We start from the raw sequence: 14,723 nt of genomic DNA, 5'->3' as shown, positions 1-14,723 counted from the left end.
CTTTTTGAGTTGTTTATTTATTTGGCTATATGGTTATACACTATGATTAATAATACTGTAATATGTATGAAATAATGTGCACAAACCTTTTTTTTTTCATCTATAGAATAATTACCTTGGCATAGGTCTTAGGAATAGAATCATGAGATTAATGATATGAATGTATTTAATAATAAGCTCTTGACTCATATTTCCAAATTGCTTTCTAAAATGATACTATTAATTCTTATTTCTATCAAAAGTTTAGGAATATCCATTTTACTATGCCCAAAAATGGATACATTTTTCTAGTATTCTAAAGGTCCTACATACTTTGTCAAATTGTTTAAAAATAAACTCGACAATATTTTTATGCATTTATTATTCAATAAGGATTAATACATAAGATTATTCATGCTTCTAAAATGTATGTTTATTAAGCATTTAAGTTATTAAAGTCAGTCATAGGTTTTTTTTTAGAAGTCCATTATCATTTAAATATAGGACTGAATAATAGCATGTTCAGTGTGAAATGAGAGACTGCCTAGTGGCATAGACCATTGGCTTTGGGGTCCGATAGACCTGGGAATCCTAGCTCAGGTCCAATAGACCTTTGAATCCTAGCTCAGTTCTTTACCAGCTTCATGAGTTCTAACATGTTATTTATCCTCTCTAAGCTTCAGGTTTTTTCATATATAAAATGACAATAATTATGATATCCATGTCATGGAGTTGATGAGGGTTAGATTAGATAATTCATTAAATTAGATAAAGTACTTGGCTAGTTCCTTGTACAAAGTCAAGCACTCATTAGTGGGTATACTTTATATTAAGAGGTTGATTATAGAACATAATACCAAAAGAGCATGATGTAGTGAAATAATATTGTGATGTTGCAGGTTTAAACTGACTAAAATTATTTTTAAAATAAATTTGTGATGTTTTATGAGATACAAATCTACAATAATCTTCAGATTCAAGATTATAAACATCAGTTAGCCATAAGGATTGCCAGCAATCGCACTAGATTTCTCTAATAGTCCAGCTTTTCCACTCCTTATAATAACACCATACCTTTCTCTACAAGCCTCCCTATAGCCTCCTCCAGTACCCTTATTCTTAGCCTGTTCTCTTGCTTATACTTCACCTGGAAAATTGAACCTATCATAAATGGTTGCTGTTATTCCTGTCCCCAAACCATGTTCTCATCCCCAAACCCACCTTAACCATGTTCTCTTTCTCTCTCTCTCTCTTTTTTTTTATTGTGATGGAATGTCTTTCCTCCTGTCAGAGGCCACATTCTTCTGGATTCTATCCTGTTTCTTTAGTTACCACCTTTGTGTCCCCTCATTAACAGTCTTTTTCCTATTGCTGGATCAGTCTCACCCATATAGAATATATACTAGTATCCACTACCTTAAAAAGAAAAAAAATTCTGTTGAACCTATATATTCCCCTCTACTAGTAATCATTTCCCTGTTTTTCTTCATCACCAAACTTTTCAAAAGTGCTTATACAAAGTGTCATAATTTCCACCTTTGAGTCACTCTTATCCACCCTTGTCTAGTGTCTGCTCCTCACCACTCCACCAAGGATAATTTTAAAAGAATAGCAATATACTCTACACGCTACCCAATGTAATGGACATTTCTCTGTCCACATTATACTCCATCTCCCACTTCTAGTGCCAATTGACCACTTCTTTTTTCTTGAAAATCCTCATTGCCTTTAAATTACACATTTCCTGGCTTTCCCTTCTATCTCTGTAATTGCTCTTTCTCAGTCACTTTTTCTGTCTTGTTTTCCACTTCATAGCTTCTGTCAGTATTCTCTGGACTCACATCTGCTTTGTCTTCTCTTCTTTCTCTGTTCATTTTTCTATCTACTCTCTCTTCCTAGAATTTCATCCATTACCCAGCTTTAAATACCATCTATATGATTACGATACTACATGTAAATTTCCAGCTAGGTAGGTAGTTTAGATATAATGATTTTTCCGCCCTGTAACCCTATTCACCCTTTCTTAGCAAATGGCGTCACTGCTTACATATATGTTGATCAAGTCAGAGTCAATCATTAGCAAGTCTCATTGATCCTACCTTCAGAATCTATTTTGGATCTAGTCATTCACCTTCATCCTCGCGACTGTCACAGTGCTCTAGATCTCTCTTCTCTCTTGTCTGTACTCACCTGTTGGTTTTCTGACTGAGCTTCCAGTATGCCCCTTCCAGTGGCCACCTTACTTCCAACAGATCTTAAAAGTAAAAGAGATTTTGTAATTCCTACTTAAAATATTGAAACTCTTTCTCATTACATTAACCATAAAGTTACTCAATCATATTTCCTGGAGTCAAACCCTGGTTTCACTACCCTGTAGCTGTGGAATCTTGGGCAAGTTGCTTAAGTAATAGGTGGTGGCAAAGTTAAAGAAGATAATTCACGTAAAGCAGTATAATTGCCTGTCACTCAATAAATGTTCACTATTATTATTAATGTCATATGGCCTACAAAGCCTTGTGTGATCAGACTTCTGTAGGCTAAGGTCTCAGGTAATGCATGATTCTCTACAAAGTTGGGTTCTCCTTCAGTTTTTCTCTACCTCAACAAGCTATTTATTTACTTTTTAGCATTTATCATCATCTATAATTATCTTTTTCTTTTGTTTGTTATCTATTTCCTTAGACTATAAGCTCCATAGAGAGGGACCATGTCTAGCTTGTTCACCATTGTAACTATAGTACCTAGTACCGTACTTGTCACATAGTATGAATTTATTATATATTTGTTGATAAAATAATTAATAAACTTTCACATTCTTATCAAGACCTTTGGAAATGACTTTTAGTCATTTGAATGACTAAAAAATGACTTTTTAGTCTTTTTCATTTTGATGCAGCTTGACTTTGAATATAACATTTATTTATAATGCTATAATTTGTTTTACGTGTCATGAGAGGGAATTTTTTTATCCCCTCCTTGTATAATAATTTCTTAGGTTAAACTGGGGAAGAGAACAAGAATATCCATAATGACATTTATTTGGCTTATAAGATAAATTTTTTCATATTTTAATGTTGTACTCTCAGTGGATAGAATAACTTCTGACTCCCAATAAAAAGGAAATTTGAAGCATGACATTATGTTGTGTCAACATAATTTATATTGGTTTTTCACCTTGGATCTCATCCAAAGGATATTTGTTATTGAGTTACAAAAAGGCTTTAAAATAGTTTTACAGAATGAACACTACACTAAGGTAGCATTATAAGGATATATTTCAATTAGAGTTAAGTCACATGTAATAAGATAAAAAGCATATTATTCTTATAAGGGTGTTATTTTAAATACTTTTCTAGTCACTAATATTTTTCTAGCCAACATGTAAGTAATTGGAAAGAATATACTTAATAAGAATGGGAAGTTTTTCTTCTATGTCATACTAATATTAAGTAGTTACTTGTAATTTTTCCTTGTTTCTAAAATACAAAACTACATTTAAAAATATAGTCTAATATATAAATCTATAAATGGAAGTTTCATATATATATTTTATCTTGGTACTTTCAATATTTATAATGTGTTCTTGAAATTCAGTAGTACATTGTTTTGCTTAGATTCTTTTCATAAAAATATTAATATTTTCTTTAGAACAAAAAATATTTTTTGGCTGGGTACAGTGGCTCATGCCTGTAATCCCAGCACTCTGGGTGGCCAAGGAGGGAGGATCACTTGCTTAGGAGTTCCAGAACAATCTGGGCAAGAGCAACCCCCTCTCTACTAAAAATATAAAAATTATCTGGGCGTTGTGGTATGTGCCTATAGTCCCAACCACTCCGGAGGGTCAGGCAGGAAGATCACTTGAGCCCAGGAGTTTGAGGTTGCTGTGAGCTGTGATGATGCCACTGCACTCTAGCCCAGGCAACAGAGTGAGACTCTGTCTCAAACAATGAAAAATTTTAACAAAAGAAAGGAAATTTATTTACTGTATGACCTACTATTACTATTATTGAATTAGTCATCTCAGGCTTTACTCTTGGCTTATTTATTATATAACCTTGGTTATATAAGCAAACTTTATTAATGTTTCAATTTTTCTATGCAATAAAATGAAAAGGTTAAAATTTTATAATGTTTTGAAGTGTTTGAAAGTACTGATAACAGGAATCATTTTTCTGTGAAAATTATTGATATGTTAGCTTGATTAAGGGAATAAATTAATTTTTCAAGATAGCTTCTGCCTCTTTAATATACATGAATGACTTAAGTCTTTGATTAAATGATAAAAATACTATCTTTTCAGATCACTTCAATACAGTGTTCTTTTAAATATAATTATTTTAAAATATATTATCCCAAACTTAGAAGTACATTTTCTGAAAAATACTTTTTTTCTTAACCAGAACTAATAATGAAAAAGTTCAGCATATAATGAACAATCCTCTTAACTAGTCCTTCTTCCGTTCTCCTCTTCTCTTTATTGCTATTATAAGTCAGGTCTATGCAGTGTTATGCTGGAGATATAGTTTTATTTGAGTGGAATTATTGATTTTACAGATTTCAAGCATTTCACTTATCTTAAAAAAATCATTAGCTTAGAGAATTTACTCATTTACTATTGACTAAAACCAAAGCCACAAAACCTCCTTATTAAAACAATACTATATATGCACATGTATAAAAGACCTTTAGAGTTTAAAAAGAATCTCTGAAAGCAGTTAATTTCTTGGTTTTGATATTCTTCAACCCTTTCAAATACAATGTTTACATTAGCAAGCAAGAATAGTTTTGATCTGATTTTTAGAATGTAATTTAAAACAATGGTGGGATCAACATGGGGAATAAAAAAAGTCACAATAATAATAAAAGGTCTATAACAGTAGACCTTTTCTTATATAAGAACTATTAGGAATAATGGGTGATTTCCAGTATAAAAAACTGGGATTTTTTTTAGAATTCTTTTCTAAAACATGTGTTACATAGAATTTGGTCATCTGGAACCACTGGAAGCATAGTTCTTCCAAGAGTCAATAGTATATTCTGCGAATAGTCAACTTAGTCATTGAGGCAAGAACAAAAATCTCTGATATCTATATCTATGCCTCCATCTATATTTGTCTAAATATCTTTATCTTTCTGTAGAAAACCTCAATAGACTATGTAAAAAATCCTTCTATTTGTTTTACTAATCTTTGTTAGGCTGGAAGTTTTAGTCTTTCCTTTTATGTAAATCAGTAAAAGCAATTCCTGTAAGTTCAAGGACACAGAAAACACTTATTCCGAGCTAGTCTTCACACCGTATTTGTTTATAGCCCTGTGTCTGTTAGAGAGCAAATAGTTGTCTATTATTTTCCTTTTTATATTTTTTATTCATTTAAAATTCTTTATGCACCATAGCATAGCATAGGTTAAGTTCTCTTAAAATATTTTGGTTTTACAAAAAGTGATGTGGTCTAATAGAAAATACATAGAATTTAAAGGAAAAAGAATTGGGTTGCCTCTTTGAGCAGCTCATCTATGTAAATTGGGCAAATTGTTTTAATGTCTTACTTTCCTTGACAGTAAATTTGAAACTAATGATCATTCCTTCTGCATTTAATTCATGAGGTTTTTTTTACATGTACCAAATTATATGTTTGTAAAAGTACTTGGTAAACTGTAAACAACTATTCACAATTGATGTTAGGATTATGAGCATTAGAATCTTTTTATAGCCTTTATTAACTCAGGAATACTGAAAAGAGCAAGACATTTCATTTACTAAAATGTTTTCATTTTAGTGAGGTGGTATAGAGTGGTATTCATTGTCTATATGTAATATGAATACATGTATCAGTGTAATGCTCATGATCCCTGGTTACTGACATTTACTAGTTTTTATATAGTACTTTTTGAAAAAGAAGTAAATTAAATGATCTTACATTCTTTTTTGGAAACATATCTTAAGCCCATATTATAGTTTTTCAAAAATATTTTTAAAAACTTAATAATAACCAAAACAGAAGGCTTTGCAGTTTTAACAGAGATAAGATTCATATTCACATTTTTATCAAAGAGATAATGAATACTTTTTTTTCATATATAGCCATCTGCTCTATTAGGATTGCAGGATTAAGGTTAGCATAAATTACTAATGATCACACCTTCCAAATTTTTATTTTAGTCAATAACCCTTCAAATTACAGAAGAACAGAAATTCATTTTGTTTTATGTATAAACTTGAGTCTACTTAGTTTTGAAAATAGACGAGTATAAATGATCCTCAGTTTTCCTCCTTTCACTTTACTTTATAGTGCTTTACTATTAGGGAAAAATGCTGAGCAGGCTAGAGCCATTGAAGTAGTGACTTTGAGGATTCTTTTTAAAAGGGGGAAAAACACTTAGAATGCTTTTTGTTACAGTGGCAGATTTTTGTTTCTTTGATTTTTTGTGGATTTTTTTTGTTTGGTCTAAATATCTTCAAAACTTCAGTGATCAAAGTATGGGTTTTTTTAAATATAAATTAAATGAAATTTAGCCCTTCCTCCAATAGTTTGGGCTGTAAATGATTTCTCTGAAATAAACTTCACTTTGTTTCAAATATTTACATATTCATCCTTTTCATTTTTTAGGAGATTTTATGAAGATGGAGCAATTGTCTTGGGTGAGGAAGCAAATATGCTTGCTGGCATGCTGCTAGGACTCAATGCTATTGATTTCAGGTACTTAATATAACCAAATGCATTCAGCTTTTAAACATTCAACCTTATAATAGTTTCTACTGAGGATTTTTTTCTTTCAGTTTTCTAAGTAAAACGCACAGTTGGATATTGATATTTGATTCATGTCATGCCCTTTCCAAATGACATCAATTTGTTTTCTAAACTGATTTGCTGTCAGAAAAGAGACTGTCTCAAACTTAAGTAACTAACAGGCTTGCTCTCTAGTTTGGATAAAAGAAAAGCTTAGACTACATCCCCTGCATCTTCACAAAAGGAAGTTTATGTATCTTTTCTCGTAGTGTTTTTCACCTACTATTTTAAAATAAGAAACAGACTAAACATAGATTCAAAGCCAAAAAGATTCTCATTATCTCATGTGATAGGATAAAGAAGATCCTGATAGAATATCTTGGGTTTCTTATTTTTCTTATGTTATGTATCTAGATTATCAAATAATATTGTTAATATTTGCTTTTATTAAGATGAATTGGTTCCACACTAAGATAACAAGTGCTAAAAATTGACAATGTAAGTTCTTTTTAGATTTATGGAAACATTTTTTTTATCTCTTTAATTGTGCCCAGATTTTACATTACATTAAAGATAAAAGATTTGTGTATAAGAAAAACATAAGAATGAAGGAAATATTATATTTTAATTGAAATATATCATTTAAAAATTCAAGAACATTAAGATTAATGGAAATCTAGTTTTAGGTCTTGAATTAAAAAATAATGCTGCTTATTTTCACTGATTTTTTTTCTAGTAAATCACTTCCTTTCTAAATATTTATCATTCTGTAAGTCTAACTTTTTTCTGAGATTTAATAAACTAGTATTAGGTTAATTAGCTTAATTTTTTAGGATGAGTATGATAGATGGAGTGTGAAGGTTGTCTTTTTGATGCCTCTAAGGATGTTAACTTTTTATAAGGCATTTCCCAGACTCTAAATTTTTTATAGTCTAGGTTTTGTTTATTTGTTGTTTGTTATAAAAAAAAACCAAAAACCCCAGATAAGAATATTAACTTGTGGTTTAGTGTAACCCATTGATAGTGTATAATCAGCTAGCAGCATGTATCTTAAAGATACATTAGCAATATTTCTATAAATGAAGAAAAGCCCATATAAAGTGTTACCACTTTGTCTCCTTATTCAAGATTGGAAAAATATACACATGCACTCAATATTAATATATTAGAACAAATATTTTAGCAGACAGACTTCTGAAAGAAACCCTAAGGTGGGAGATGAATTTTTTTCCTTTGAAAGATCAACCTATGTCTTATAACTATTCCTAGGTTTATGTTTCTCGAAGATGTAATTTTTTTCTCTTAACAATAGTAACCATAAAACCAAACACCTTTTTTTTGTTTGTTATCTTATGTATGTACCATTACACAAAAACAGATTACTGAATTGGGGGACCAGGAGATTTAGAATACCTTCACTGGTGGTGAAAGACTCACAGTATGATTTCAGACAAGTTTCCTAATCTTTTTCTTGTTCCCATGGCTTCAGAAAGGATTGATTAGAGATTAGAAGATTTTTCAGAGTCCTACATAGGACTAAGATCCAAGCCTTTTCACCTATTCAGATAGTTTTGAAAACTCTTGTTTTCTAATCAGTCAGATCTTTTGGGGGGATATTCAGTGTAATCTGAGAATTTGTATCTAAATGTAAAGAACAAATCTTTTTTGAAAATCCTCCATTGACTGTTGAAAGTCCAATAAAGACCAAGAGAGTATCAAATAAAGAGACAAGATTTGAACAGATTTCTTAGTAAATTTTACTTAAGCTTGATACATTTACATAAGAGTACATTTACTTGTACAGTGCTTTGTCATTGGTATTGAAGGTAGAATGTTTTTTATTGAGATATTTATTTATAACAAGTAAACTACAATAATTGACCTGCAGTTTTATGAAAAAATGTCTCTAGCAAGAGATTGTTTATAACACTTAACTTTGATTTAAAATTTTACGTATTAATGTAGAATATTTATTATCTATTGTCTTAGCTTCTGCCTAAAGGGAGAGGGATTGGATGGCAACTTTCCTGCTGTAATAGACTATACACCATATTTGAAGTTTACCCAAAGGTATTTGACATTTTGAAATATGTTTTTAATATCTTAATTTATAGTTGAATGTCTTGCTGTGCAGTGTTCATATAATTAAAACTACTTTGTACGAAACATTTGTTTCAGTGTGAGAAATTATTAAGGATTATAAACTCCAGTTGCATTTTTAGAATTTATATAAATACACACTTTTTACATAATTGTAATCCTAGCATATAGTTTTTTTAATAACAAAAGCATTTATTTATATTACTGTAGCTATTATAACTTTAATAGCTCTGAAATGGTTCACTGCGATTTCAAAACTATAATTTATTATTTAGGCTTTTTTCCATTTTGTCTCCATTATTAAGAAAAGAATAGTGAACATCCTTATACAAATCAATATTCCTTTTGTTTCTATTGTAACTTTTGGAGGATATTCAGGTAAATTCAATGAAAAATTTGATGACACTTAAAGTGTGTCTTATAAAAGAGTTGTACCAATTTATCCTATTACCAGTATTGTATGAGTGATCTGGATTTCCCATAATCTCATCAGCATTGAAAATTAATTAAATGAAATCTATAGATATTTCTAAGGTCTGCTTGAAAAATTAAATTCCTGAATAGAATCATATACTTCCAAAATGTTATAATCAGGCCAAAGCTGTAAGGTACTGGGTATATGTATAAAATATGTACATATATAGTATTTGCACACACATATATTCAAGATGCATTTTCTAAGATGGAGGAAATTTTCCTAGGTGCCAGGGATACATAGATGTCAAGAGTATATATAGGGGCTTTTATGAACTTGTGCGGGGAAAAAGAAAAAAAAATCACATTCTCTGTCCTGAAGAAACTCTCAATCTAGTAAGAGACATCCCTAATATTTCAGAGCTAGGAATGTGAAAATATTTTGGCTGATGAAGGAGAAGGAAGAATAGAGTGTTAGGGTACTGAGATCAAGTTGCCAAAGGATTTGCTGACGGATTCTATGTGGGTTATAACAGAGAGAATTTAAGGATGACTCCAAAATTTTCAGCATAAGCAGCCATAATGACAGAACTACTTATTCTTGGGAATAGTAATGGGAAAGACTAAAGGAAGAAAAGTTTGTGAGGGAAAACCAGAAGATCTCTGAACAGAGCAGTCACACTTATCATTGCCAAATTCAGCGATCAGTCTCCTTGTCTTACTTGGATTTGGCAATGAGATATCACTGCTGACTTTGACAAGAATAGATGCAGGGATGGGATTACTTTTTTCTACCTTTCTGTATATACCAAATTTTCTATAATGAATATGCATCACATTCTAAATAAATTAAAAACAATAATTGTGAGGGAAAGACTGCTTCTTAAAATTAGAAATCTAATAGTTTTTTAAATGTGTGTAATATAGATAATATTTCCATGGAGGCAATTTGATTTTAAATTATTGGTTCTTTATGATAGGTTACTTTAAATCTTTCTAAAAAGAAAAACTTCATGATCAGTAATGCTAATTGGCTTATTAATAGGTTGAATTGGTATTTCCCTTTTCATTTTAATATCTTTTATACCACAAAATGGTAGAGATTGTTCAGTATATAAAGGAGAAGAAGCTATATATTCCTGTTTGGATTAGTACATCAGAAAAAAGCTACATAAAATACTTAGATAAAAAGTGGCTAAGCAGTTGAGGGTTTATATTATTCACAGCATTATATGCATACAATTCATTTGTGTTGTATGTAGCTGTCAGTCATTAATTTTCATAACATCATTATATTTCATTATATAACAATTGTTTATCCATTTTACTGTTAATTGCTATATGGGAAAGTTTCAGTTTAGAACTAGAATGTATAATGTTGCTATGAATGTTTCCATATATTTCCTTGTGTGCATTGCATGAGTGTTTCTCAAGAGTATAATTGCTAGGTCAAAAGGTATGTCTGTCTTCAACTCCAGTAGATGATGTCAAATTATTTTCCAGAGGAGTTATAACAGTTGTAGACTGTCATGTTAATTATGTGGTTTAGATCATCTGTTATCCTCAATTGTTGTCCATGTGATCTGTGATTGCCAAGGTGAATGGCAGTCCCCCACTGCTAATGTTTTTCAGTATCTTTCTTACAGTTTTTGCCTGATGAGTGTTGATGCTTTGTTACTTGGTAAACAGACTTAGAATTATCATCTGCCTTTATTACTATCATATAGGGCTTTTTAATCCAAAGGTAATTGCTTCTGATACTAATAATATAATCACAGTCTTCTTGTTTATATTTACCTAGTGAATCTTTATGCAGTCTTGTTTCAGTCAGCAAGATTGATTCTTGCTGAATTGTTTACATCAAAACTCTAAAAGAAACTATAGACAAATCACTTGGTTTTAGATATGTTTTATATGTACACTATATAGTTGAATTTTCTTTGTGATATAGTTTTTTTTCTCTTAATGGATGATTATATCCCATTTATACTTATTTACAGCATCAATTACCGTAACTATAATTCCCACAAATACCTATTTCTTTAGTTGGTGATATCCAATGCAGTAGTCACTGGCCACATGTGGCTATTCAGTACTTAAAATGCGACTTGTGTGACTGAGGAACTGAATTTTTAATTTAAATTAAACTTAAATTAATTTAAACTTTTAAAAAAAATTATTTATTTATTTTTTCCCAAATTCTGTGGGTACAAATATCGTTAGGGTTACATATCTTGCCCCTGCCTCCCTCCCCACCCCGCTCTGCCAGAGCTTCAAGCATGTCGTCTTCAAGTGGTGTGCCCTGCACCCACCATGAAAGTGTGTACCCTAACCCTTCTCCCCCCTTCCACCTGTTCACCTTCCATTAATAAAAAACATTTTTTTTTTAGACATTTTGGTTACAGTGTGTTTCTTTGCCTCTCCCTAAAAAGCTACATTGTTGAAAGCAATTAAAGGCCTAAGTACATAAAAGATATCCTTATTCATGGATTGAAACACTTAATATTAAGGGGTATTAAGTGGCATTTAAGAGGGTAGTACTCCTGGAATTGATCTAAGAGTTAATGCAGTAGCTATGAAAATTATAACATTGGTTTTTTTTTCTGTAGAAATAGAGAAGCTGATCCTAAAAATTGTATAGAATTACAAGAGGACCCCAAGTAGCCAAAACAGTTTTGAAAAAGAAGTACAGGATTGGAGGATTCATATGTCCTGATTTCAGAATTTGCTACAAAGCTCCAGTAATCAAAATAGTAGGGTACTAGCACAAGGATAGACATGTAAACCAACAGAATTAAATTAAAATTCCAGAATTCAACCCACACATCTGTGGTCAGTAGGTTTTTGAAAAGGATGCCAAAACCATTTGATGGAGGAAAGTGGTTTTTTCACCAAATGGTGCTGGGACAACTGAATATCCATGTGCAAAAGAATAAATTTGGACCTTAAACTCATACCATATACAAAAATTCAAAATGGATCTAAGACCTAAATGTAAGAACTAAAACTATAAAAACATAGGTGTATATTTTCATAACCTTGAATTAGGTAGCTGTTTTTTAAATATGACACTAAAATAACAAATAACAAATGAAAAAATAGCTAAATTAGACTTTATCAAAATTAAAAAGTTGTATATCAAAGGACACCATCAAAAAAGTAAAAAAGCCTCCCAGGGACTAGTAGAAAATTTTTGCCACTCAAGTACCTAATAAGGGTCTAGTATCCAGAATATATAAAGAACTCTTACAACTTAGCAATAAACAATAAACAACCCAATTTAAAAATGGACAAAGGACTTGAATAAACATCTCTCCAAAGATGTGCTGTGTGGACAAACACATGAAAAGATTCTCAACATGATTAGTCATTAGGGAAATGCAAATTCAAACCACAATGAGACACTACTTCACACCCATTAGGATAGCTATAACCAAAACAAAACAAACAAAAACATAAATCAGTAAGTATTGGTGAGAATGTGGAGAAGTTGTATTTCTGGTAGGGGAATATATGATGGTACAGTTGCTATGGAAAGAAGTTTGACAGTTCCTCAAAGTCAAGCATATTACCATATATATCAGAATTTCCATTTGCAGGTATCAATTTTCCTTCTTCCCTAGAGAATTAAAAATATATGGTGATTATTCTTAATAGCCCAGAGTGGAACAACCCAAATGTCTATCAGTTGATGAATGGGTAAATAAATGTGGTATATCCATACAATGGAATATTATTCAGCCATATAAAATGAATTGAAGCACTGATACCTGCTACAACTTGGATAAACCTTGAAAATATTATGCTAAGGGAAATATACCAAGCACAAAAGCCTCATATTTTATGATTCCATTTCCCAAAAGTAGAGTCTGTGAGGTTTTTTTCTTGTTTTCTTTCTTGCATTTAGGTGATTTCCTGGGGGGAAAAAGGGAACTTGACAGTTTGCTACTATAATAAGACCAGAATATCTCCCACTGTTCTTTTTTAACATGGTATCCTTCCCAGTTCTTTAATTATGCATGAGTAATAAATGTTTATTGAGCTACTAGGATGGTTCTGTTGTATTCTAGGTGTTAGGGATTAGAAGTTAAACAAAATAGACAAGGTCTCTGTTATAGGATGCTTTTTTTCCAGTTGAGAAAAACAGACATAAAGGTTTATATACAAATGAATAAATAAAGTAATTCTGGGCATTCTTGGTTTTGGGCTTGATTTTAAAAGAAATCTTTTTAATGTTTCACCATTCAATATAATATTTGCTCTAAATTTGGGTGGGATTTTTTAATTTTTGTTTTATTTTGCTTATGAATACCCTCTATTAGGTTAAGAATGTTTTCTATTCTTAAGGTGCTATGAGGTGTTTTTAAAACATTGGTTTTTGTTTGCTTTTTTAATCATAAATGGATATTTTAAATTTATCATGAACTTTTTCTGTATTTATTAAAATTATTATATGGTTTTTCTCCTTTAATGGGTTGGCATGGTAAATTATATTAATAGAATTATTTAACTTTCCTTACATTTCCTTGTCTTTCTGGAATAAACTCATCATGGATGATAGTGTGTTGTCTTTTTAATCCCTTATTGTATTACATTTTAAATATTCTGTTTAGGATTTTTACATCTGTGCGTGTATGAGTTCATGGGTAGGATATACTTTTTATTTTCCTTTCCTATACTGTCTACTTGCAAAATCAAAGTTATATTGGTGACATAAAGGATTTCAGGGAGGCTTTTTTTGTTAATCTGTAAGAGTGTGTATCAGATTGAAATTACAAAACATTTTTTAAATTTTTGATAGAGCTCAGTCTGTAAAAGCATTTTCACAGGTATTTTCTTTGTGGAAAGTTTTTTAAAATTACTGATTAAATATAAACTGGGGAAAAGAATCCATATTCAATCAATGGTACTGGGAAAATTGGATAGCAACATGTAGAAGACTCAAACAGGATCCTCACTGTTAACCTCTCACAAAAATCAACTCATGGTGGATAACAGACTTAAACCTAGGGAACAAAACTATAAAAATTCTAAAAGAAAATGTTGGAAAAACTCTTCTAGACAGTGGCCTAAGCAAAGAATTTATGAAAAAGACCCCAAAGGCAATCACAGCATGAACAAAAATAAATAAATGGGACCTAATGAAATTAAAAAGTTCCTTCATGGCCAGGAAACTATAACGAAAGCAAACAGACAGCCTACAAAATGGGAGAAAATATTCACATGCTACACATACGATAAAGGGTTGATAACTAGAATCTATGTATAACTCAGGAAAATCAGCAAGCAAAAATTAACCCTAGAAAAAAGTGGGCAGAGGACATGAATAGAAACTTTTCAAAAGAAGACAGACTAATGGCCAACAAACATACGAAAAAAATGCTCAACATCTCTAATCATTAGAGAAATGCAAATCAAAACCACAATAAGATATCACTTATCTCCAGTGAGAATGGCCTTTATCAAAAAGTCCCAAAACAATAAATGTTAATGTGGATGCAG

The 14,723-nt window shown here is 31.0% G+C and overlaps 1 protein-coding gene across 4 annotated transcripts in view; it reads left to right on the top strand.

Annotated features, from left to right (window-relative positions):
* Positions 1 to 14,723, top strand: part of RUNDC3B (RUN domain containing 3B) — a 140,614-nt gene that overhangs the window by 76,600 nt on the left and 49,291 nt on the right. For all 4 annotated transcript variants that reach the window (XM_012779552.2, XM_076006461.1, XM_012779557.3 and 1 more), the window contains 2 exons: positions 6,588 to 6,677; positions 8,697 to 8,777. In XM_012779552.2, coding sequence (XP_012635006.1) covers positions 6,588 to 6,677; positions 8,697 to 8,777 — 171 coding nt within the window. The remainder of the gene's footprint in view (positions 1 to 6,587; positions 6,678 to 8,696; positions 8,778 to 14,723) is intronic.

This window comes from Microcebus murinus, chromosome 9, assembly GCF_040939455.1.
Source record: "Microcebus murinus isolate Inina chromosome 9, M.murinus_Inina_mat1.0, whole genome shotgun sequence".
In the NCBI taxonomy this organism is placed as follows: Eukaryota; Metazoa; Chordata; class Mammalia; order Primates; family Cheirogaleidae; genus Microcebus; species Microcebus murinus.
Note: the sequence above shows the minus strand (reverse complement) of the source record. Positions and strands in the feature narration are given on the sequence as shown.